General features: G+C 36.5%; 1 protein-coding gene across 5 annotated transcripts in view; it reads right to left on the bottom strand.

Moving 5' to 3' along the window:
• Positions 1–27,102, bottom strand: part of FRY (FRY microtubule binding protein) — a 200,375-nt gene that overhangs the window by 25,241 nt on the left and 148,032 nt on the right. For all 5 annotated transcript variants that reach the window (XM_088140710.1, XM_088140707.1, XM_088140708.1 and 2 more), the window contains 18 exons: positions 26,549–26,717; positions 24,697–24,787; positions 22,687–22,769; positions 19,883–20,033; positions 17,808–17,911; positions 14,873–15,058; positions 14,339–14,537; positions 12,770–12,891; positions 11,990–12,177; positions 11,576–11,670; positions 8,072–8,679; positions 7,198–7,295; positions 6,927–7,097; positions 6,236–6,376; positions 4,824–5,003; positions 3,304–3,465; positions 2,904–2,978; positions 987–1,157 (listed from right to left, as the gene is read on the bottom strand). In XM_088140710.1, the coding sequence (XP_087996836.1) occupies positions 987–1,157; positions 2,904–2,978; positions 3,304–3,465; positions 4,824–5,003; positions 6,236–6,376; positions 6,927–7,097; positions 7,198–7,295; positions 8,072–8,679; positions 11,576–11,670; positions 11,990–12,177; positions 12,770–12,891; positions 14,339–14,537; positions 14,873–15,058; positions 17,808–17,911; positions 19,883–20,033; positions 22,687–22,769; positions 24,697–24,787; positions 26,549–26,717 (2,994 nt within the window). The remainder of the gene's footprint in view (positions 1–986; positions 1,158–2,903; positions 2,979–3,303; positions 3,466–4,823; positions 5,004–6,235; positions 6,377–6,926; positions 7,098–7,197; positions 7,296–8,071; positions 8,680–11,575; positions 11,671–11,989; positions 12,178–12,769; positions 12,892–14,338; positions 14,538–14,872; positions 15,059–17,807; positions 17,912–19,882; positions 20,034–22,686; positions 22,770–24,696; positions 24,788–26,548; positions 26,718–27,102) is intronic.

The following is a 27,102-nucleotide window of genomic DNA, read 5'->3' as shown; positions in this document are numbered from 1 at the left end:
CTGTCATATACCATATTTATTTTTAATGTGGCAGGAAGATTTATTACAGCAGTGAGGTGAGGCTCACGGGTGATATTACTTTCCCCAAACTATTCCTTATCTTATGAATCTCCTTCCTTTTCTACATTCACTGCCTGTTTTTCTTTGCAGAAGGGAATGGGGCAAAATACTGTCAGAGCACTACCCAGTATTTTCCAGCACCCAGTGCTGATCTTTTCTTCAGTTAACCAGAAATAATTATTTCTAGAGGGAAGAGATCCATATTAACTATAAAAATATTCTTTAGAAACAAAATGAAACACAAACAAGACCATGCAGTTTAAATATAGCAAATAAACTGGATAGTAGGCCTTTCCAGCAACTCCAGTTAAAGACAAACAGACAGGTTTTTACCTGCCAAGGCATAATTACAGGCCCTCAAGCTTCTGTTTTTCTTCTACAGGGACTGACGAAATTGCAGATGCAGAACACCAGGGTTTTTAAGTGCACTATGTTAAGGCAGTGAAAGCATTAAAGATGTACACAGAGGAGTCTAAGTTTAGCTTTCTGGAAGGTCATTGATGAAACTGCCTGCTTTTAAAACCATTGTGTAATGGGTTTATGAGGCATGTATTCAGATCACCAATCAGCATTTTAGACATTTGGTTAAGAATAGTTAAACTATTATGTTATATTTTAATATATGGAAAATTTAGTAATAGTTTTAATTTTAGTATTAGAGTAGTTCATTAAGCTCTAACATTGTGCTAAGGTTTCCATACTGGGCAGTAAAATACCATGAACCTTAACTCTGTTTGGCATGGTAACCTGCCAAGTGTTATGCTACTGTGAAAAACATTCCAAAAATGTCCATGCAAAATCAAGATTATAGCTACTTGTTAATCATTTGCTAAAATATAAACAGAACATTATTACTGTTGCGAAGGGCCAAAATGGGGCTTAATCTATGGTAGAAGCAAAGATCTTTCAAAAAGAATATACCGTACCTCGCCATCTTCTAATTCCACATCTAGGAAATCAAAATCTCTAAAGACTCTGAACTGTTGCTCGCTGTTTGAATCATCCATATTCTCTTGCTCACGTTGCCCGTCTTCTGAAGCTACCAGACTAGTTTGGTGCTCAATCAGATCCAAATCTCCACAGGAAGAAAAAATGACCTAAACATTGCAAAGGGATGACTTTCTTTTAAAACTCTTCTGTGGTTCCTTCTACTAGCCTTAAATCTAATGGACTATCCGGAAACAGTACTTTCAGTACACACCTAATTCCTTCAGAATGTATTTTTAGAAGACTCCTTTTTATTATTTATGTTGGATAGGTGCCTTCAGATTAAACTTGAACAAAGACACAACTCAGAACTGCAGAAACCCGTCCAATTACTTCCTAATGGTTGCAGACTGATGCAACCTTAGTGTTTCCATGCATTTATAGGAACAAGATGCAACTACACAAACAAGCAGGCAAGAAACTGCATAAATTCTGCCACTCCCCTCAGTTGTTACAAGTTAAAACATGTGGATAACTTAGAAAGCATTATAATTTTGCTGAGCCAGTTTTTAATTTAATTTTATTTGCAGAAAAATGCAGAGTTGCTTCTTGGTAGACTATGATCATACACTATCAGCAAATAAGCCAAATTTTAAAAAAATGGCATTCTGCAGTACCTATTGTCCTACTAAAATTTAACTAGTCCAGGTGCTAGAACTGGACATTCCCTCTAGCAGGAATTTTGAGATAATACAATCTCAATACAATCCCCAAAACAAAGAATAAACCCCAGCTCAAAAATAAGGCAATCCCAATATTTCAGAGAAATTATTTATATGGCGTTTGGAGTTCTCAAAGCAACTGACAATATTAAGTAAAAGATGACAAAATAAGATAAAATTAATACAATGTGTTTTATTAAATTGCATTTAATACTATATAGGAGAATTTGTAGTCCAATTTTATGTTAGGTAGGAGAGAGAGAGAGGAACAGATAGGATGACATGAGAAAACAAGGCAACTTTGCCTTACATGCACTTTTGGCTTTTACTTCTTACAGCACAAAATGTGGTAGAACCAATAAATTTTTTTTATTGAAAACTAATGTCCTTCATAGAAAAAAAGTGTTTATGTATATATTTATTCTATTTATTTGTGCCTCTAATCAGACCAGTGTTGCAGTTTTCAAGCAGATAAAACCAAAATACAATAAAATTATGAAGATAAAACAATTAAATAAAACAATGCCCAATAAAACAATAATTACACAAGAACCATAGGTGCCAGCCCCAATGTATATAGTATAAATAACTATACTTTGAAGGGCTTACGGAAAAGTTCTATTGATGGCTTTCTGGAACGATGTCAATGTGCGTGCTAAATTCCACAAGATGGGGGGCATCCCAGGGAAGAATTGTTGCTGACTACCACCACCTCAGCACCTCCCATACATGGGGAACACTTAATATCCATAATTTGGTTAAGCCTACAAGATAGGCTGGTTGCACATGGAGAAGATAGTCCTAATTATACTCAGAGCCCACCCATGTTGGCTTTGTATGTTTAAATCAGTACTTTGAATTGCATCCATGACCTACTGAAAGTTAATCAGTATCAACACTGATGTTATATTGCTATAGCAGTTCTCATCTGCTGGCATGTAAGATATGCTACAGTCCATGTAAAGCGCATTATTATTCCAGTGGTGATGACGGTATAAGTCACCACTGCCAGGGCCTTCTGGTCTACTGGGACCCTAGCCAACGATGGTCAAAAGCCACCATGGCCTCCCCCTGCAAATCTAGCAGGAGCCATGAGTTCAGGAAGATTATGTCAGACAAATGAAAGATAATATATGAAACTGAAGATGTAGATTAATTATGCATAAATGATATAAGAAAAAATATGAAACTTACTGAGGGGTTTTTGCTCAAACCAACTTCTTGACCACAAAGACTAAGAACATGCACCAACTTTTCTTTTGTTCTTTTCTTTAAAAAAATGAAAATGAAAGAAAAAGAGAGATTTTAAAAATAATAATGTTACACATATCAGTTTTTGAATAATAAAAGAAAAAATAGGGATGCTTCTAAGGAAATCCATAATTCCAGCTCTAACTCTTCATAATTTTAACCAAATCATCATGGCCTAATAAGTTTAAGAAGGAGCAATCTGGCAAAGTATTAGCATTGTGCTGTTTGGACTCTCTATATTTCAATACTTGTTAAACAATATTTTCATATTTCTGAACAACAGTAATTAAATCGTAAATGAACAGAAAAAGCCTCCATTACAGAAAATCAATAAGAATTTTACCTGAGAATACTGAGGTCTCTTCCAACTAACAGGTACAAGGACATTTGAGTTAGACCCAGAAGATGTTGAAGAGGTGCTACGTGTGACAGGCATTATTCTGTGTTTTCCATCACGACCTGAAGAACTCTGCAGCTCATCATATCGTTTGCCAATAATTGGTGTCTTAAAAGAAAACCAATAAAAACGTATAAAATTTACATATATTATCCCCATAGTCCATATAGCGACTCTGTAACACAGGTTGTTACAGCTTGTACAAAGCAGAGGTTGCCAACCATGGCCATCTAGTGAGCTCTTGAGTTTATGGCTGCAATGCAGATTAACTTCCCTACGAAATCTAGTATTCCCTTAAAATTCATTTGGATTTTTTTACTTCGCACAATACTTAATTTAATTAGTTATGAAAATTAATACATAACAAAGTCTCAGTTTTGAAATCTGAAGAGAGCTGTACCCCTGTTGAACAACTGATCTTCACATTGAAAGATATCAAGAACTCAATGCTTATTGGAAACTTTGAATGTGCTTTAGAGCAAGCACTTTGTTGATATTATTTATTACAATATTTCAATAACACCTCCTATGAAATATCATGAAGCTATTTGCCCTAACATTTAAAAACAATAATAAAACAACAGTAAATTCCTGGGACCCAGAAACAGGGAATGGTCTGTCATGGTGCCTGAATTCTGTAACAACATCCCCTGCCCCCAAGAATTTTATAGCTACTCTATTGATTTTAATCAATGGCATGGATTGTGGACAAGCTGATCTGCCTGGGCAATGTGGCTATCCTTTCACTGCCCATCAAAAGGCAAAGATTTGCATCTTCCTAAAAGCAAGTAATTGAAAATCCGTGATTTCAAGAATCTGGATATCTGGATAATTTGAAGCTATTCTTTACCCATAGAAGAAACAAAGTCTGATCCTAAATATAATCAGAGTAGATTGGCTTAGGGAAAAATGTGTCCCCAGAATTTAAAGTGTTTATTTGTCTTCTAACGGAAAGCCAGATGCATTGACATGATGGTCTTGCCCACAGGTTTTATGAAGATTTTGGAAATCATTGGCATTTAACCTGGCTTTTAAATTATTTAGATATATGGCAGAAGACTGTGTGCAAAGTTAATAAATCCTTGCATCAAATGGTTACATGGATTCATGTAGAAGAAAAAAGTTTTTTCAAAAAGACTCAGTTCTAGACTTCATAACAACAACTAAAAGTAGCATATTGCAGCTCGAGATAGGTTGCCAACCCCTGATCTAATCCAAGATTGTTCTCTCTCACTAGTAACTGGTTTTCAAATTCAGAAATTCTATTACTTGAAATTTTTGTTTTCAACAATTAAATAAATGGTATGAGATAGTAGATTAATTTCTTATGTATAGCATGTGGTGTATCTCTGATCTAAGGATGACCTTTATTCATCAAACATTGGCTACATTGTCTCTTCTGATTAAATCATTAGCTTCTAAGGATATGCACGTGAGGTATATCTTTATTATGGGAAACAGAGTACCTCAGAAATATCAAACTGGAACTCTAAAGTTTTTCCGGGCAGTTCCTTGGAAGCATTGTTCCAGATACAATGTATTTCCATTTTTGAAATATCACTGTGCTGATAAGAGGGTAGGACCAGGCTTGCTGAGCGTGAAACCACCAATTTCAGTATATTCAGGGCTTCTCGCCAGTGAATACTCTGTAAATAAATATTCGGACAAACATTCACATATAAACTCATACACACTGAACAAAAATATATTTGTAAAATTAAAAACTTCACTGACAGAGGCTGACTTATACTGAATAACTACAGCAAATCTGAGTATTCAATAATACTAGTATTTTGAAATATGCTATCTGTTCAGCAAAATACATAAAGTGCATACTAAATACATCAAAAAGGGAATGTAAATAATATTAAAGAATATTATCAAGCCTTCTGGGTATTAATGATCCCAAATAGAATAAAGAAGAGGAAAATGGTATTTTATTTTCTTCTTGTTAGGCTTCTACTTGGCACAGAATTTGACATCCTGACATTTTTGACGTTTTCTAAGGAACAGTTTGTACTTTAAGATAAAGCAAGACAATATTGGATATTTTGAGAAGAGTCCACATTTATTTCATTTTCTAAAACAACAAAAACAGACTGTACATAAAATCTTCTGCATAAAGAGCCTACATTCTTGATCCATATTAGGAAATGTTCTATAGTACATTAACTATTGATCAGAGTTTATGACTTCTTGTACAATAATAAGTTTGGAGGAAACAGCAAGTTGAAGAGTATAGTGATATCTTTGCCTATTGATACTATTTTCTGTTCCCCTTTGTTTTACCATTATTTACCAACGTCAGACACTTTTACCTTGCCAATTTAACATACAAGTATTTACTGGAAACTTTGATTGTAGGAATTCCTAAATAAAATAACTATAATAAAAAGCGACATGCAAAGGATCATTACCTCATGTAGAGTTATTTTATTAAACCATCAGGCAGATGTTAACATGGTATTTGCACATAATTAACACCTGCCACCAACTGCATAACTTATTGCCATAGCTGCCCATTTTTTTGTTCTTAACCTTGCAGCACAACTTGCTGTACTGCAAAGGTATCAGGATCTTTCAGCAGGAAGCAAATTTTGCTCTGTGAAGTTCAATTATACTTCTGTAAAAGAGGAATTTAATTGGTGCTGAATTTTGTACTGATTGCCACAATGTACCTGCAGATTTGATTACACAGTAATAGCTTCTGACACATATTGCATTACTAAGAGAGAAGTTGTGTAAAGTGCTAATCCCCAGTTTATTTAACAATGTGAAGGAAGAATTGTGGTAGGAGACTAACAATGGGACATGGGAAGAAATATGTAAATTAATACCAGCTTCTATACAAGTTCTATGAGCTAAATATAATACTCACCTGTACGTATTTTTCTATGGTCTTTAGTACTTCCATGTTAAACTGTTTAACAGGTAAGCTTGATAGGTCCATATAACTAAGAAGACTATAGATAATCTGTAAAAGTGATTGCTGCATGCTAGGAAGCCCCTTTTCCAGTAGCTGTGAAAAAAATTAGACAAACTCATAATCCTTAAATAAACCATAATAATTACTATTATAGACAGCTAATGATTACAATTTTATATAGTAGCTGGAGACAGATAAGAATTTTAGTGTAGCAACAATATGCGGACATCTGATATACTGAATTAGGAAACTTAGATGTTAGGACTGCACAATGTTTCCATTTAATTCCAAAAGGTGTTTCAGAACATACGTGGGTATGAATGTAGCATCAGTCTACAAGTCTTTAAAGCAGATGTGTCTTTTCCCAGATCATACAGCAGGTCTAAAGCTGCATTTAAAAGTGCTCCTGCATGTTTCAAGGAACCTTTTTTGGAATCAAATCTGGAGCACTGCACAGCCCTATTGGACATATAATCATCACCAATTTCTTTGTGTCACTTCTTTGTGTCACAAATATTGTACATTTTCTCAAAATAATTTCTGTAGTATTTATTTAGACACACAATCTTCTTCTAAATCCTTCAGAAAATCTATTGTTAGAAGTGTTAGAAGACAAGAAGGGATTAACTAACTAAAAACATACCTCAGCTAGATAAGTAATCATATTCAGAGTAATGTCAGCAAATGCTTCATGAAGGTAACGGCAAACAACATTCACCCATGTTGCACAATCTCTCGTGTAGCTGCGTGTTTTATAGAGAGTCATGACGTGTGCAAGATTTGACAACTTTGGGTTCTTTTCTTCTAAACAGACCTAATAACAAATGAACAACAAAATATATTAAAAGCAAAAAAAAAGAAAAAGGCAACCCTGAATTTTATAAGATCCACATAGTATTAAACAAAGACAGTACCTGAGCAATTCTCTCTGCTATATCCTTGCAGAGCTGATTTGGGCCATCAAAGTGCTGAATTAAATGAGGCAGAAGGCATAAAACATTCAATGGGAATCCTAGCATTAAAAATAGAAATCAAGAACAGATATAGATGTGAAGCTGTAATGTATTATATGATAATAAATGAAACTGTGACTGAAAACATACAGTATTTACCAAAAGTACAATCCATCTTCCTTTTCTTAATTCTGATTATGTGAAAATATTAACTGTACTTTCAGTTGTTTGTTGTTTTAGTAATAACCAAAATCTATTGCTATTAATTATTGCATATAATAATATTAAAATTAAAATTAAAATTGTATATTAATTATACAAATAAGACTTCATATGGAGTATAAGGTGTACTCTGTAGGTTTATATGCCTGGGGGAACCAATGATAAAATAGTAGGTTATACTTGCATTCTACTAAAGTAAAGGGTTAATTGGGCATCTTCTTACATAGAAATAAGGAAGAAAGTCACAATAACTTGGAAAAAAAGCTAAAATTAAGAAAAAGGAGACAGTTTCCCTATTCCTCTTTAAATTTTAAATTAATGCCCAGTTCATTAATAGAAGTAGAAGGAAGTAGAGGCTGAAGTAGAGGAAGAGTGGGAAAACTTGGAATATGACAATATGCGTTCTTTTCACTATAATTTATCAGGAAGAGGAGACAGTAGCTCTGTGACTCTACTAATACATAATTGCTTAGCCTATTACCCAGATTTTGTAATTAGTTATTTACATAAATACATATGACCGAGTCTAAGTTTAGCCTTCAGTATTTTATGTCATTTTTGTTTTATTTTTTTTAAAGAATATATACATAAACAAAACATATACTTGATGTACCTATAGCCTGGGAGGAATCCACCATGGATACGCGTGATACTGGAGTCAGCAAACTGAAAAGCTGGAGTGTGAGATCAGTCGTTGTTAGAGAAGTAAAACCTTTAAGCAGAAGTTGCTGGAGCCCTGAGAAATCTGTCCACTTTAGTTGTCCTTGTAGCTTTTCTAATTTTTCTCTGTTTTCTGCTTTATCCAGTGGCAGATGAACAAGTAACTTATTGAGCAGCCTTAGCGCCATTAGGTACTCAAATTCAAAATCAGATTCCATCAAAGCCACTGCTCCCCAGAAAATGGTAGCCAGCAGGTTAGTTGGATTGTTAATATTGGTAGGGTCTGTAAGGCTGTCTTTTAAAGAAGAGGAGCTCCTAGCTTTGGAGGAGAGGCCTTGCTGAGTGCAAGCCTGAATCCTATCCAGAGTGGCGCTGCGAGGAGGATCAGAAGCTCTGTCCACAACCCCAAACTTCTTGGGCACCGAAAAACTCCTCTGATGCCTGCTACGCTCTGCAGTGCCTGTACCGCTACTGGCAGCTCCTGGATTCACATTAAGCTGTCCTGTGCTCTTCCGACTGGCAGTCAGTTTTGCACTTGAAGTCAAGTCTGGTGAGGATGAACTAAGAGAAAACAATCATATGGATAAATTATCAATTTAATTGCAGCTGTAATATTAAGCAAAAATACCAACAAGGACAGGTAAAAAACAATCCTTCCATAGATTTTCTGCCCATTGAGCTCAATAGATCATGTCTCATGTGGAGTAATGGGGTCTCACTTGCACATTATGATAACTATTACAAATGGAATTTCTATTATTTGCATTAAAAGCACTTTATTTATTTATTTAATTTGGTGCCATCCAACTCCAAAGTGACTCTTACAATACAATAAATAAAATAAAAACAATATAACAAGGACAAACATACAACAAAAGGCAAACCAGAAAAGAAGGAAAAGAGCAAGATGGCAAATCAGGCAGACTACATATCCCACCAATATCCAACACTGAGCACCCACTACATTTTGGAAAGGTCATTAGGATGCAAAGTATGAGGGAGATAGTTTCATTGTCTTACATAGTATTTTGTGCCTTTACATAAAAAAGAATAAATTATGAAAAACAAGAATATGTGCAATATCTGATAAAACTGGCAAAATACTTCTTAAAAGGGCAGCTCTTCCTCAAATAGGAATTTCTTTTTTGCACAAAATATACACAAAATAAACATGTCCTTAAAATTTTACAATAGTTGGATGAGCAACTTAGAGGGAAATAAAATGAATGCAAATTGTAGGCAATAGGCAGCTGAGTTATAGGAAAATCATTCAGAGTGATCAGGGGGCAAAACTACAAAGGATATAAATAGGAACATTTTGCTAAGAAAATGGTCTTGACTCAGAAAAGAATTCCATCTCCAGCTGCTGGTTAAGTCAGATTAGGACTACTAAATGCCTTTCCAACCATTAAATAATAAGAAGCAGCTTTTAGCTAACATGATCACCTGAAGAAAAGTCACACAGAAGAAGGGGTAAGTTTACAGCTGTACAGTTCATGAAGTATGCCAACTTCATTCACATTAGCCTAACAGATCATTTGGATAACAAATGCTATCCTCCAAGGAAAGTGTCCCTTTATTGGATGGGAAGAGAAGACTTAGTTAATACCAAATATGTCAAGGATAGTCAGTCCTCCTGGTTGAGACCTTCAGACCTCTTTCCTGAACCCTGGGGTCCTCCAAGATTGTGCCCTGAATTAAGGCAGCACAATTTCTTGCCAGATTTCAATGGAAAATAAAATAAATTATTGTGCCAAGCCTCCAACAGGCTCAGCAAGCTTGGTAACATTAAAAATACCCCCCCAAAATGCAAAAAAAAGCATACAGGATTCCCCCCTGCCTCTCCTCTAGTGTCATAATCAAACCACCATCTTTCTTTCTGAGGCATTAACCATTAGAATATTGATTTATTTTTATTTTGCTGCTATGCATCCATTCCTGCATACTCTAAGCATCTAACAATATAAACATATAAAAATAGTCCCCATACCCCAAATGCAAACTGTAAATATTTTTTTTAAAAAATCACAGAAATATAAATCAATGCCATGCACCTGCAACTCCACCTTTAAAAACAGATCACTTTATCCCTCCGCAAGATATCACTAAAGAACAGTGTGTGCTTCTCTCTCAAAAAGATTGTCACCCTACTGCAGACTAAAATGGGGGGAGGGGGGAAGGGAAGAGACAAAACAAAAGTGTGCTACGTAAGCCATCTTCATCCACCTATGTTTTAAGAACCATAACTCAAACATTTTTAGAAAGCAGAGAGTAAAATGATAATGGAACTACTTTATGAAATATTTAAATGCTCTACCTTCCATGACAATATGGCACTGAGTTAAAGCAAAACACAATTGTTTTATCTTTCATGCAGAAGGGTATTTTTTTTTCTATTTATACATGCATCATTCTACTCTACAAACAAACTAGTGACCTGACATGACGGGACAACATAAAGGTAAAGGTAAAACTTGTTCATCTTTGAAACAATTCATATTTTATTATGCTTCACTACTGGGAAGCAAGGAAACTACTAGTATTCCAACATCCGATGCTATGCAGTCACTCAGAAAAGTCAATATATTCAAATTTTTGCAAAATGTGACACAACAGAGGTGGGAAGGCCTGTGACACAGGAGGAGACTTTGCCTCAAGTTGTCAGTTTTAGCAGATGCTTAATTTTAGTTACTTAAATTCCAGTAACTTCTTCGACAGAAGAAGTAAATGATGTACTTGCAGTTGTCACCACAGCTGAAGTCAGGACAAAAGACTTTCATATGGACAAAGAGAAAAATAAATACGCTCATCTAATGGAACAGGAATATGTGTAGCCTTCATAAATAATGGCACTTGTTTTTGAATACTGTTAGTCTTTCAGAAAAAAAGGATGGCAATAGTCCCAAATCCATTTTACTGACTCCTACTGTTTTTCAAGATCCATTTCTTTGAAATGCCCTGTGGGCTCATATGTTTGATCTGACATAACATAAACTTTTATTAATATTGCATTATTTCCACACTGTAACTGTACATTTTGCACTTGAGTTACATCCTCACGTGTGTGTTTGTGTGTGTGCGCGCGCACACACACGCACCTTCGAGTTTTGGACTCCTGGTGATTGCCTGGACTAGTCCCTGCAGTTTTCTTGGCAAGGTTTTTGGGAGGGGTTTGCCATTGCCTCCTTCCTAGGGCTGAGAGAGAATGACTGGCCCAAAGTCACCCAGCTGGCTTTGTGCCCATGGTGGGACTAGAACTCATGGCTTCCCAGTTTCTAACCTGATGCCTTAACTGTCCTCCCCTCACAATCCATATCCTGTAATAATATTCCTGACTGTAAATTTATATATCACTCATCTTGTACAGCTTAAATAGAATTAAATAATATTCTGAATTCTGTAGCCAAAAATTTCTAGAAAATAACGTTATATTTAACTGAGTAGAAAAACTCAGTACCGTGATAAAACTGTCAAAAGATCACTGTTCTTCAGGCAGTCATACAGAGTATCCACAGTGGCTTCTAATGTAAGAAGGGCTTCCATAACATAACCCTGCCAAAAATACAGAAATATGGTAATCTCAGTATAACCATTCCAATACGATCAGTAATATGAATCATTAAAATCTACCGCCTAATCTTATTTTCATTAAATATTCAAATGCACTCTAATACTACTCTTGGAATTAACAGTGAAAGAGGTATTGTTTATGATAAGTGGCTTGTACATTTGATATTTGCTAAGCAAAAAGTTAAGAAAAAACTAGAGAAGGCTACTGCTAGTCCATGTGAAAAACACTGAGCTAGATCATCCAACAATAAAAGACAGCTGCTTACGTTTCCACAAAGACAAGATAGGACCGTATTTATACCTGAATCTCTTCTCCATGTTCTCCTATAACTTCCACTAATCTTGAAAGGAGATCTGACAATGCATGTGCTGAAAGTGGCTGCTTTAGGGCCCGAAATATCTGAAAAGAGCGGCCAGCATAATGTCTTGAAGAACTAGAAAGAGCTGTTTGCAATGCAATTTCACTAAGATGTTGCTCCAAATGAAAGCCTGATGAGAAAACCAAACCAAACCAGGATTAAGATTATATTATCTCATAGATAATACATGAATTTAAAATATATCTTGCAATTTTTCATTTTTGAGACAACAAAACTATAAAGGAAGACATTAGTAGGAACTTTTGTAGGTTTATTTTTAATCATAGGGAGGAGGCAAGCACAGACTAACCTGAAAATACCTATTTGAGGCATTTAGAAATTCCTTTACACTCTTCAGTGTATAATTCAATGCATTTATTTGACATACAGGGTATTTCAAATTTTGTCTGTGAATCCTCAAGGAATGATGGAAAAATCCCCCACCTGAATCCCTAGAGAGTCAGTTTCCGACTCCCCTCAAGTTTGGTCTGCCTCTGGTATAAACCATGGCTGAATAGGTGATCAATAAAGTAATATAACTAAAATCAATTTCTTATGCTCCTAATTTGTGGCAACACTCAAATCATAAAAATAAATCTATATACAGTGGGCTTTTTACTAGTCCTCATAAACAATTATTCTGAGAATGCTAGGATTTTGTCCAGCAAAATAAAATTTGAGGAAGCTGCTTATTGGGTGAAAGTCATAAATTGATTTAGTACCTGATTTAGAATCTTTAAAGACAGACACAACATGACGCAAGAAATTGGTAAGTTGATCTGCACTTTTTGTATTCTGGTTTTTGGGAGTGATATCTTCATGGCACCAGAGTGGACCAAATGCCCTTAAAAAATGGAAAATTGATATGTTTTACGTTGAAATTAAAATAATTTGTTTTTAATAGCACAATACAACTGCACAGTTCATATACATCCTCCTTTGGATGAAGACCGTAGGCAAAGTTTTACAGTATAGACAAGCTGAAATTTTGAGTAAAGTCTTAGTAAGTAAATGTTGATTCAATGCTATTCTATTAAAATCTTTTGTGGGGCATACCTTTGAGTCAGGTCCATGCAGTTTTCTTGGCAAAATTTTGGGAGTGGTTTGCCCTTGCCTCTTCCTTCCAAGGGCTGAGGAAAAATTACCAGCCCAAAGTCACCCAGCTGGTTTTGTGTCTAAGGCAGAACTAGAACTCACAGTCTCCCAGGTTCTAGCCTAATGCTTTAAACCACTACACCAAACTGGCTCTTATTTACACAAATACAACAATATTTTTTCCATTCTTATAATACAGAGGTCAGTTTGTGAGCACAATGATGCCACTCTAGCCAGGAAATGAATCAAACTTGGCTATATCAACCTTTCCAATCCTGGTGCCCTTCAGTCAACCCAGGAGTTCAGATTCCAACAGTTCTATAGACACCATTTTGGGGAAGACTAAGTTTTATGATGCTGTTAAAGAGCAAATGATCATATGAAAGTAAAGTCAATGCATTCTGAAGTATGTTACTCTCATGCTGAATGTATGAGAAGGAAGAGCTTCACAATCACAATATGGGCCACCATAGAAGGCAGAAAAATGTCTTCTTGAGCGGATGCTATTTCATTGCACTGTGGCTGCTTCCTTACTCATTGTCACTATAGCATGCTCTATTGTCAGGACAACTAGGTAAGCTGTGTAATTATTCTAAGTGATTGCTGATGTGCAGAATGTGTGAATGTGTTTATCCCTTTTTAAATAGGTCTAAGAAAAAGTCAGCAAAGATGGAGGAGACAGTTTTAGTCACTGATGCAGAAAGCATGTCCCATTTCAACTAACTATGTAAGACAAAAACAAAGATTAATTCAAGAGTCTGCCATGAATTTCAATGGAGAATGAACTATTTGTGCAACAATGCCAATCTTTATTTCATATGGTGATGCTAATTTTTTTAAGAAGCAAGCCTGCCAGCCAAACAAGAATTACTGTATTATACTCTTCTCCCCACAACTTGAAATAAACTGCTCCAAGCAAGTCAAGTGCTCTTTTATATCTGTTTCCTACTCCTGTTCTATACTAATGTTCACTGCTGACTAAGATTAGAAAACAGGGAACCTCAGTGGCATTTGCAATAGTTGCCCTTTACTTGTGAAGCAGAAAATGGGGACATCGTGCCCATGGTGTTATATATCCAAGAAACCTATAATGAAGGATACTTTTTTCAAGGAATTATAAATTATATAAATTCTTTTAAAAGTGTGTAATAATGCTTTTAAGAGTTAAAATGGGATATTGATTCTGTCTTGGTTACCTGGTAGTTAGAAACTCTATTAGTTTGTTTGCCTTTTCATTTGACTCCACAGTGGGGTCAATGTCTTCTATCTCTTGGGTGATTTGTGGGAGGTTTCCACTGCTTCCTCCAAGGCTGATGCTGGAGGAGGTAGAGCTAGAGCTGAGCCCAGAGTCTGGCACAGGAGAAGACTGATACTCCCTCAGAAAGTCAAAACCACCTAGTAGAAATGGGGAAAAATCTATATAAACATAGAAGTCATAATTTTATTAAGCTATAGTTATTGCTGTGAGATAGGAGGCCAAATACATACATACATGCATACTTTATTAAGAAACACAGGAAAATATGTCTTTGAAGAAAAATTAGCTGATACAGATCCAGTCAGAACATCAAGTACTAAAACAGAATATGTCTAAAATGTGCTTCTGCAGAAAAGGAATCTTTGTGATATCCTTCATTCTTTTCTATGCTGAACACCACAGAATTATGAAAGTGATAAGATCCAAGCATAAACAGAATTGAAATATAGCCCAAGAACTGGTTTTTCACTACCTGTATAGAAGAATTCAGGCAAATACACAGGCTGGACAGTAAGTGTCTTGGTTTCATTCATCTCTCTAGTCTGAAGAAGCACTGAGGCTATGGCTTGAAAATTGCTGTTGCATGACAACACAATCAGCAGATGGAGCAGCAGCTTCTTGCTATGTTCAAAGACCTCTGGACGATAATGATCAAGGCCTAAAGGAAAATGATCAGCAAGGCTGACTGATTAAGAATCACAAAAAAGTTCATATTCTAGAAAAAGGGAAGACAATTTAAAGAGGTGCCTTTTATTTGGGAAACCAAAGCAAATGTGAGATAGAATTTTATTCTTGTAAATATAGTTTGCATGATTTTTGCATGATTTAAAACTAGAGCTGTAACATTTAACTGGATTAATCAACTGATTGATTAACAAGTGCACCATCGGGAGACCTGATTGGTCAGGTTGGGGACAGATCACCCTGGACAAGTTCTATCTGGGTGGTTGCTGAGAGCTGACACCAGTTTGTCACATAATTAAAAAGTTAATTAGCACTGCAACATTTAATTGTATTAATCAATTTTAAAAGTTAATTGATTATAATAAAGTATTAACACCCTTGAGTAAAGCTTGATTCCTGCTGATATACATGGACAGAGCCATAACTTCTTGGCAATAGTATGGTAGTAATTTGTCACTGCCATCTTCTAGGATTTTTTAAAAATTTCCCAGTCTAGTTTACAGCCTTGGAATTCCATGGACGTCTCCCATCAAAATACCGATAGCAAGTATTAGAGGAATTCTACCTCTAATGCTCGTGTCTTTTAAGACAATGCTTCACATGACCCATGGTCCTAGCAACAACCAAATGTTTAACTAAAACAATGAACATTATACTGTTTAAGACTGCAATCCTAAACATTAGAGAGAAAAAACAATTGAATTCAGCGGTCAATAAACAAACAATCTCACAGGACAATCAGTTAATCCAGAGGTTCTCAAACTGTGGATTACAACACCTGGGGGGTTGTGAGCAAATTTGAGGAACTTACATTTACTTCTATTCTGCCTGGATGTCGATAGCTTTTGCCCAGCTGCTGGCCCTGGACTAGGCTGCATGTGTGATCCAGGCACCAGAGCTCTTCTATGATAACCTTTGCACTTGCAGCAACAGTTCCTACCGTATCCCCAACCTGCTCCTTAGTGTCATTCTAGGCTACCCAGCCAGGATTGAGGTGTTCTTGCCTAATCTCATCTTCCCTCTCTTCCAAAGGTGGTTCTCTGGGTTTCTTCCTGGAAGGCATCATGCTGAGTCCTGGTACTGAGCCTGCATGCATGCTCCAGGAAGCCTGAGTGCTTTGTCTCTTCTATTTTTGCAGGAGCATGATGCCTCATAACAGATGGCCTTGTGACAGGAAGCTTGCAGCCCTGTCAGAATTTAGTCTGACAATTTTATTTTTGGGGGAGGTTCATTCAACTTCATGCATTATTTTAGTGATTCATGTCACTTCAAAGTCTGAGAAGCCCCAATAATCAGTTAACAGTCCTAATGGTATTTCAGGTTCTAAAATGGCCACCATTTAACAACATCTTTCCAGCTCTCCCCAGCAGTAATAAAACATGATTGGTGCCATTTTAGAACTAAAATGTAAAGTAAAATTAAAGTACCACAATGAGAAGTTAGAGAAACCTCCACCTCATTTATTTTTTCATACAGAATGTATGGTTTCTGATTCTCTAAGGAGACTAATGTGGGAATGTCTTTCCAAGATTATCCATCATAATTTATTGCCATTTTTTTCTTAGAATGTAATAATTCTATTTACTCTATTAGATGACATGAGTGGATTGGTGGGAATAAGACAAGGGAGTATAGAAAAAATAATTGGGCCAAGAATGAATGAGAATGGTGATTGTTTGGTGAATAGCTGCTTAGAAAAGGTTTGTTTTAATATGTGGTTCAAGTGTAAGTCTGTCTATTTATACACATGTATACATGCACAGATACATACAAAGAAATGAAATGAATAAAAATACTAATTCGATTGGATATAATGAAAGAATCCAGGTGCAGATAGTATAACCGGAGAAATATAAAAAATATGGATATTGTCTGTGACTTGTTTAACATGATGTTTTGAACTCTGTTCATGTCAGGCCTAGCCCAAGGAACTCCAAGAGACAATGCCAATTCAGTCCAGCTATGTTTATTAGCTACAACCTCTAGCAAGAATCTTCCCAGACTAAAACCCCAGTTCCCAAAGTCCTCCAGCCACAACAGTGTGAATTCCTCAGGGAGGTGCCAGTCTCATCCTCTTGTTCCTCCCACGTGATTCTGGAGAGCTAAGAAAATGTTTATCTCTCTGAGCTTGGCCTTCATAATTCCATTCCATCACAGTTCACTGCCCAGAGATCCTTTGGTAGATGGACAGCTATATAAATTTGTTTAATAAATAAATAATAAATGTATGTGAAAAATGTACCTGTTCCTGACAATTAGAGAAATATCTAATCACCAAGGTAACAAGTGACAATGCAGAAACTATGGTGGATTAATTAAGTGGGCTCAGGAAGGAGATAATCAGCAAAATGTGAGATGTGCACTGTAGCTTTACACCAAGAATGAAGTATGCTGACCAAAGTTTGATCCTACTAAATTTGTGTTCAGTAAAGACATAGTCTGGAATCATAGACTGTTCTAAGCTATAATAATGTTTGTTTGGTTCCAGTTTATTGTATTCTACAAACTCAGGTATTATGGTTTATAAACCATGGTTTATACTTTTATATATTGTACAAAACATGGTTTATAGACTAAATTATGATTTAAATGTTTAAATCTCACTGTGATATGTAAATAAATCCACTGTGTAAAAGGGAAAAACCACAGGAATGGAGTGGTAGAAGATTAATATAAACAAACACAATCTCCACTTAAATTTTTGTTCAGTCATTATTTCTTACCTAAAAACAGTGCATGCAACAGTAATGGAAGGTGAAGAGCCCAGTCTTCTCTTACACTATGATCTACTACCATCTCAGTCATGAAGATGACAGCAATATTACACCTAACAAGAAAAATAAGATAAATCAATTTAAAAATTGCAATGAGAAATGGGAAAAAAACAGCAAACATGAATAAGCTGATCAGAAAACACCAAGAACAGCACAGGTACACATGATAATTTCTAAGCTATAGTAAAAGTAAAGGAAATAGAAGGGTGGTTAATATCTGGAAAGGCACTGATAATTATATATTCTGTACAGAATGCATTTGTCAGTGAGTCTGTCAGTTGTACATTAACAAAATAGTCTCTCCATGTCCCTTGCAACCATCAACATCTCAAAGGTTAGATAGCCTTCTGGAATAAATTTCATAGGGGAAGTACAGGAGGTTTAAGGGGAAGAGGAGGAAGTGAAAGTGCTATGGCAAAATAAAAGTACTTTTGCAGGCTCTGAGGCTAATGTTTTTTTTTTTTTTGCATTCCAGGAGTCATCATGGGAGAAACATATAGACATGTATATATTAATTATGCTGGTCTATGACTATAATAAAGATATGATTGATTGACTGACTGTATATATTAAAATTCAATACACTAATCATTAAAAATATAGTTTACAATGTGATTGATCTGTCAAAACCTCACAAGGGTCTGTTTTAAGTAAAATGCTTCACAATATGCCTAATTTAGATCATCCTATCTGATGCTAGTATTCCTATGCATACAAAATGATCAAATATTATTGATCAAACCATTCTCATGTGGCAAAATGGACTGATAACTGGAACAGATGCATGAAAATAAGCTGCAAAGTTTGCAGTCCCTCAACTTGAAAAATAGGCAAAATACAAAGACGCCAATTCAAGTAATATTTCATCTCTATCACAAACATAATTTGTAGGCAGAAGTAATGATCATGCTACTGGAGGAAAAGGAAAAGCAAGCAGAAGTTGGGCACGTTAATATACATCTTCAATTGTTTTTAATTTATTTGCCCAAGCCAGTTTCAGATCTGGCCTGGTGGATGGTGTTTGTAACGGAACAGTTGCCACCACCTCACAGTCTTACTTTGGCTTATGCAGTTTTCTTAGCATGTTTCATTTTTGAAACAAAATGCAGATGGAACAGGGTTTTTGAAACTCAGTTGGCACTTTTCTGAACGTTTTTGTCAAAAGGTTCAAGAACTATTTCCAAGTTTAAAATTTAGTTTTCATAGCCATTAAAACAACTAGAAAGGCCAGAAATTAGCATGAATGTCACCAGAAGTGCCCTGGGGAGTGATAAGATGCCCACCTCTTAGGTGCTCCATAAAAATAGATGGCCACATAGATTGGTGGGGCATCCATCTTTTTATATGTACAAGTCCTGAGAAGATTTGCACATCAACATTCTCTGGACAACATTAAAACATCCTTGTCAACGTTTTTATGATAGCACATAACTAAATGCCAGGATCATTAGTACATACATTTAGAATGCCCACAAGCCAGGTATTAGGGAAAAAACTTTTCAACTTGAAACGGAAGTATTGAATACTTCACTGAAATTTAAGGAATGAGTTTTGTTTTGTTCTAATGTTGGTCTTAAACAATTTTCAAACAAAAGGTAGAAATAGACAACAGAAGAAACAAAAGCTAACTAACATGGAACAGGTCTTAAATGATCATTCTGTTTATATTAAGAAGATATAATGATTACACTTGTTCTGTTTAAATTGTGTGAGTAAATAACTGGAATATATAGCCCCTGCCTATCCATATAATTTCTAGTATGTTACAAGAATATCCCAAACCACCAAAGTGTATTGACTCTGAAGGACTGAAACATTTGCTGACACCCACTTTGTTGATGTCATGATGTCACTGACCATGGCTTCTAATGGCTTCCAAACAGGGGCGAAATCATAGTGCAGCCCCCAGATTAAAAAATAGTATCCACTTCTAATCTACAGAATATGTCAGCCAAGTTTTTAGAATTCTTAAGATAGACTGAACAATATTTTAGGAAACAGAGGTTTCTTTATATTCTGCTTACCTATGGAGTGGTCCCCGTGGTGTAATTGTTTCTGGAAGGTAGTCAACAAGTGGTGCCCAGCACCCTCCATTAAATGGCATTGGCAAAGGTTGTGGCTGTTTCATTTCCACAATATTCAGCAGCCAACTTGTATAGGGAGAAATAGGATCATCTGCACAGAAATATTTATTACATTTTTATATTGTCCAACAACCAAACTTTTTGGGGCAGTGTACAGGTAAATTAAGATCAGAGAAACAATGCAATGCAAAAATCAAATCTCAGTGTCTTATATGATAGCCAAAAGACAATAAGGTATGCCTTGAGAGTATATTCCAAAACTGGGGTGCTATCTTTAAAAAGGTCCTGTTTCCTGTAGACCCAAAGGGTCTCAGATGATGCCTAGGATAGGTGGGCAGCAAGCCACGCACTTTAAGTCTAGATAAAGGCAGTGCAGATAGAAGGTATTGGCACAATGGGATCACTATGCCATTAACAACATTGCTGTTACTAGGCTACTAAATTAAGCTAATAAAAAGTGTTCCAAACCATCAAGATAATAGTGTGCATGGAACGACCAGTTTTGGGTGATCGGTGTCAGGACTAAAATATGTGCTTTGTCCAGGCACAGCATCCAAACACATATATTTTGAGCAGAGGCATTCTGAGGTGAGGAGAGACAGACAAAGGAAAGGCCATTGGCAGTGGTACCTGGCAATGGCTAAGGGGAGGTACGGAAAGAAAGGTGCTGGAAAGATCAAGGGGAGGGGCAGGCAGCCCACTTTGACATAGTGTGCTTGAATTCAAGGTAAGAGGCAGCTTAGGGGAGGTAGGAAAAAGAAGGTGCTGGAAAATAGTATGGGGCTAGAGAACGGAGAAAGGTGAGGTAGACCAGGCTTATCCTACTTGCCCTACTTGCCCTGTAAGACTGCTCTGGATTTTGTTTCAGGCAAAACTACAACCCAAGGTTTTAGTGATCAACCTAGAACAGTTCCACCAAACCTCCAAGCCACAAATTTTCTGTTGTATGCACACTCCTACATTAAGTCCACTTATACTTCCAACAATGATGAAGGATCCAAGAGTACCTTCCAACTATGGATTTGTTGCTTTAGGATTAACATTAATTAACCAAACTGATAAAACATCAACAAAAAATACTTCTGTTTCAATTGGATGGAGTTTTAGTTTATTGGCTCTCATTCATTCCATTATCCAACCCAAGGACTGGTTCAGAATATCAAATGCTCACTTTGATTAGTTAAAAAAAAGAGATGAATGTCATGCAATATTGGAGAGCAGTTGTGATGTAGTACTGGATTGGAATGAGAAAGACCAGTTTCAAGGCTACCCTCAGCCATGGAAGCTCACTGAGCTAGTCATTCTCTCTCAGCCCAACTCACCTCACTGGGTCATTGTTGTGGGGAAAAATGGCAGGAGGGAGTCCTATGTTGCTGTCTTGAGCTCCTGAACAAAAGCCTGGGAGGTAAACCAACTAACCAAATAAGCCATCCAACCAACCAACCAACCAACCAACCAACCAACCAACCAACCAACCAACTGCAATCTCAGCCCATATCCTCAGAAATTTGACACTTGTCAATTTAGATATCAACCCTAATGGGAAATGGAGTGTGTAATGTAGAGCAGAATGTCTAATCTGTCTCAAGTGCTCATTACTGGGGCAATATTAATACCAACAGACCAGATGGCAGGCTAATACAGCAACCAGGAATCTTCTGATGGGCAAAAACTACAAGAACATATTAAGTGTGAAATACTGCTTTCTTTTGTCCTTACGTGACTATATGTTGCCTTCAACTGCTAATGATCATATTAGTAAGGGTATCCCCATAGCTCCTGAACTTTCAGGTAGAACCACCAGTAAAATAAAATAAACTCTAAATAGGAAATCAAGCATGCCACAATCAAAGGAAAACAAAAATCTTTCATTAGCATTGCAGATGTCAGTAAAAGACCCTATCTTCTCCTCTTCTGGTTCTTCTTCTAGTTGCCATATTTGTTATTCTCTGCTGCTAGAAATCCTCCTTCTCCCATAAGGTGGGTAGGCCCCAGATAGCAACACCCAGTGGTGAATGCCTTTGTTAAATGGGGTGGTGCTACAAACTCTGCTCTTTTCTTAAGCAGTGTTGGTGTGGCAAAAATTGAGGAATAGGGAGTCAAGGACTTTATTTGCTTCTCTGATAGCCAAACTACCTGTTTGCTGTAGTATCCTGCTGCTGACTGCATTCTGTCTGACAATTTAATAGAAAGGGAATCTGATACTGTCACTATTACAAACCAGTCTATGCAAACTGTGCAAATCTGCATTCCTTTTTATACATAGGTATTTAGATAAGACAAAAAGGCATTACTGCTAATATATTTATTTATTATTATTTTTATTTATTAAATTTCTCAACCGTCCATATCCCCCCAATGGGGAACTCTGGGCAACTTACAACAAACATTAAAAACATAAATATATAAATATATTTATGCTGATATTTTGTCAAATTTTAAACATAAATATTCACATAAAATATATACATAAAACCCATATATAAATATATAAATAAATAACAGTTACAAATGAATACTGATAAGATGCAAATCTTAATGCATAACTGAAACTTTAACTGAGTGTTAGAAACACCTAACAAAATTCAACCAACTGAAAGTACGGATTTAAATGAGAGAGATTGAAGCAGATTTTTTTCCCATTGAAATGTATGATTCAAGTACTCTGTCCAGATCATGCTTGGATAGCATTACTGAATAACACTATTCATAAACATTAATGTTAATCAAATATCAAGACATACTTTTATCATCGTCGTAAGATCCTCCAGAGCTATTGCTGTATCTTGATTCTAGTCGGTTATGTGCTCTGATCACATTGCTAAACCTTGGAAATGGGGAAAAAACCCTTTTTAAAATCTGAATACATACTCAATTCATAATAGTATTATATATCCCCAAAATTATCAAAAGGCAGTGGGAACAATCTACATCTTTTCACCAAAGGATTACTTTTGAGGTAAAGAAGTACCAGTGGATGGATAAACATGTATCCATTCTTGTTTTAACTTCATTACTCAAATTTTCACCTTTAATCTCCATTAGGCCTGTGCTCATATTAGTTTATGATTTCTCCCAGACAAAAAGTTGGGACAAAAATCTGTTAGTATTTTTATCTAAATGTTCTGCTTTCCACAGTCAGTATAGAAATGTCAGTTGTTTCCAGTAGGATACAAGTCCCATGTGCCTGAAAATTTCTGAATTTCAGAAATGAAAAAAGCCTAGTTTATTAGCAGAAAGCAGATCTTCTAAAAACAGGGATGAATATTAACAACATAAACCTTTCTGTAAGCAATGTCTAGATATAATATAATTGAGATATTTACAGGAAAACATTTTTTTAATGTTTAAAAACTATTTTCTAGATTCATAAGATCCAGATAGTAAAAGTAATAGCTTTATTAGGCAAATTTGTGGCTTGAAACAACAATAGCAAAAGTCTATGGTTGTCTTCTTTCTCCCATGAATCCTTCCACCTGCTTTCTGTCATAATGCTTTGTACAGAATACCTGTACTTGCTTCTCCTCCTCCTCACTCATTCCTTGCTGGGTCAGCCTGATCACAAAGTTCTCCTTGACTTCCTTTCAGCAACTAACCTTTTTGTTTGGAGCAACTCACTTGGTTGGTGGTGGAGGGGATCACCCATTCACACTAGCTTCTCTGATCTTTCACACTCAGTGTGAAACTCTCAACTGTCCCAAGAATGCTAATGCTGTTCATAGAGGGCTTATGGCTTGCTACAATTGCTGAAAGTAGTTTTTGGGCATCAGCTGCTGAATCAAGAGGCTGCACTGGAGGTTAGCACTTTGTGCAGAACTCTTGGGATCATTGCTGTGAGCAGTGAATGCTGTTGTGAGAACTCCTCAAGTTGTCTGAGAACAATTCTAGTGTCGAGTAATGCCACTTGGCAATTGCCATGGGCTGTTCAGAGAGCATCTAGCAATGCAATCTAGAGGTCCTGGATATTAGTATTGCCTGCAGACTTCTTGCAATGATCGGAGTGAGTTGTGAGTATTCTGCTGGTGAAACTAGTATCCAGTGGTGCTATCTAGAGATCTCCACAAAATAGTGCTAGCATCCAACAGCACAAATGAGGATCTGTTGGATGCTAGTGCTGCCTGCACACTACTTGCAGCAATCTCTCAATCCACCACTGGATGCTAGCGCTACCTACAGATCACTTGCCCTTAGCTTTGACCACCATAAACTAGGGCAACACTAATGACCATCAGCATGATGTAGTGGCCTCTCCAAGGATCTTGGAAAATCTGTGTGGACTGGTGGAGCCAGAATGAGCCATGTGGCAAGAGTGGGGCAACTCCTTCCTTCCCCAAGCAAATGGGTTGCTCTGAAAAAGGTCAGCTACTGTGACAAAGACATAGGGAGCCTTCAACCAGGCTTACTCAGCAAGATTAGCTGAAACCACATGATGAGAAGTAGGAGCAAATACAGGTACACTATATAGACAATCTAACCTAAACTTTAGAAAATATACTTCACCCATATGCAAAAGCCTATCCACAGTTTTAAACATGCACATATTAACCAAAAAAATTCCAAGCTGCAAATACACGAAAACCATTTTTTGTGTATTCCAAGGTCTGGTCTTTAATTGTCAATCCCAGACACAGAAAACCACAGACCACAAGACTGTGGTTAATGAGGGTTATCTGTACTCAAATTGGAGAACTACTAAGCATTTTTAGTCCAGAAAGAGGGGGAGAAAGAAAGAGACTGAGATTTTTATTACAAACCTCTCATCTGTCTCTTTTACAATTCTATTCTCTTCAATGTCAGGAAAACTATCTTGGCCAGCTACAACGGTGTTACTGCTTGATGTAGTTCCTGTACGTGTAAAACCAAAAACATTAGACATATTTCTAAAAATAAACAATCTTCTTGAAACCATACACATACACAAACAAATCCAACACAATGTACAACACAACAATTGTCAAACCAACACCACATTACTTGGCCTGAGTCATGTTACAAATTATCTGCGTAAGTAAAAAAGCATTTATATTGCAGCTCATTCCTTTGTCTTTCCTCCTCTCTCACATTTCCAACTATTTGCCATTTATGAGCTGTTGAACAGCAGATCAGAGAAAGCTTCTTTTGAGTCCCACTCCTAAGTTACTTCCATATTTTGCCCTATTATAGGTTCCTATTTATTTCGATGATGATGATGATGATGATGATGATATCACTTTTGTGCACATATGCATAAAAGTATTAAGTATTTCAGATTTCAACTCAGTCTGAACACATGTGATTAGCCAGTATGTGAATAATTACATTTTTAAAAATTGTTGTTGAACCACAACACTAATTTTGCTATCCAGATCAAACATCTGTACTGCACGAACTTTTTGGAACCCTGGAGCAGGACCTGAACGGTTGGCATAATGGCAAAATGCAATGTGAATAAACTTAGCTGAAAGCATTTGTCTGCCATTACAGCAGGTAGTATAGGTAGATCATGAGAGTAACCATCCTAAAAAAAATATAGCAGATAGAAACTTGCTATTTATTCTTAGAGACACCAAATCCTATAGCAAAGAGAAATAAATCTACAGATATCAAATATGTTTTTTGTTCTGCCGATGTTAAATGTTGGATTCAAAGTTATTTAGAATAGGCCCACTGTGATCAAGGAGATTTAACTTAGTCATGGCTAGGTGATTTTAAAGGGTGTATTCTAATCTACTGTAACTGTGAAGATTGGACCTATATACAGTGGTACCTCAAGTTACGAACGCCCCTCCTTATGAATTTTTCAAGATACGACCAGCTCCGGCCCCAAAAATTTACCTTGACTTGCGAACTCTGCCTCGAGTTATGAACTGGATCCGCGGCCATTTTCCCTGCTCCCACGCGGACGCGGCTTCCTGTGGGCGAGACCACGGTAGCAAGGAGACCTTTGGTGAGGCTTGTGGTGTGTTTTGTGGTGTTTGGAAGGGGTTTGGTGTGCTTGTCAGCATGGCTCCAAAGAAAATGCAGAGCAGGCTTGGCAAGAGTAAGGCTTTGAAGAAAAAAGTGACGATCTAACTTAAGAAGGACATTATAGAAAAGCACGATCGTGGTATTTGTGTGACTGATCTGGCCTTGGAGTACAAGATGGCGAAGTTGACCATCTCGACTATTTTCATGTTTTTGTGGTTTAAAAATAAAATGCATATGTTTCAGAACTGTTTAACCATATGTATTTACATTGAACCTTATGGGGGAAATTTGCCTCGTGGTGCGACCAAATTCGGAGGGCGGATTAGCTGTATTTACATTGAACCTTATGGGGAAATTTGCCTCGTGGTGCGACCAAATTCGGAGGGCGGAATGGATTAACCGTATTTACATTGAACCTTATGGGAAAATTTACTTCGAGTTGCGACCAACTTGAGTTGCAAGCAGAGTCACAGAACGGATTAAGTTCGTAACTAGAGGTACCACTGTATTTATGTCTTGATGAAATATTTCAGTCTGAGAAGCACCAAGGAAGATATAAGAGACATTCAGCGTAACACACACAACTCTGTTCTGAAAGATTCATAATTCCTTCAAATATAGTATCTCTTCCTAATAAAGATAAAAATCTTTAATTCTCACCGGAAGCAACGACCGAAGCTTTGTTGCTGGCAGTAAAACGATAAAATGGTGGATTGTCACAATGCTGAACTATGGGATTCACAGGATCTGTTTGCTGTAACTCAAATAGAAGTTCTTCCATTGTTTGAATAGTATTGTTCCGGCACAAATAGATGGCAACTTTTTTGATCTGAAGAAAAAGTAGCATTTAGCAGCTTCTATCTACAAAAAAGGTAATGTAAAAATGTGCACAGTAGACACATAAATGATATTTTTGAAGCTATAATAATGTAAAATGACCTTCCTCATATTAATGGCTCTCAGATGGCAGAATAATCTGGGAATTATAGAAACACATCTGGAGAGTACCTGGTTAGGGAAGTACCACTATGCCCAGAAACAAATGGGCCTAACATCTATATAGGGTTAGTCCCAAAACATGAAAGCATACAGAAACTGGTTACAGAAACATTCTGTTATAGAGAGACAAAGGAATCACAACTACATTGTACTCTAATACTGTTGTGCCATTGATCGATTTCTCATTACATAAGGTAGAAGTCGGCGATAATTGT

The sequence above is a fragment of the Python bivittatus genome, unplaced genomic scaffold, assembly GCF_059951505.1.
Source record: "Python bivittatus isolate LINGU-HERP-01145 unplaced genomic scaffold, Pbiv_v1 ctg000340_np1212, whole genome shotgun sequence".
Taxonomy (NCBI): domain Eukaryota; kingdom Metazoa; phylum Chordata; class Lepidosauria; order Squamata; family Pythonidae; genus Python; species Python bivittatus.
This window is presented reverse-complemented; position numbering and strand designations above follow the sequence as displayed.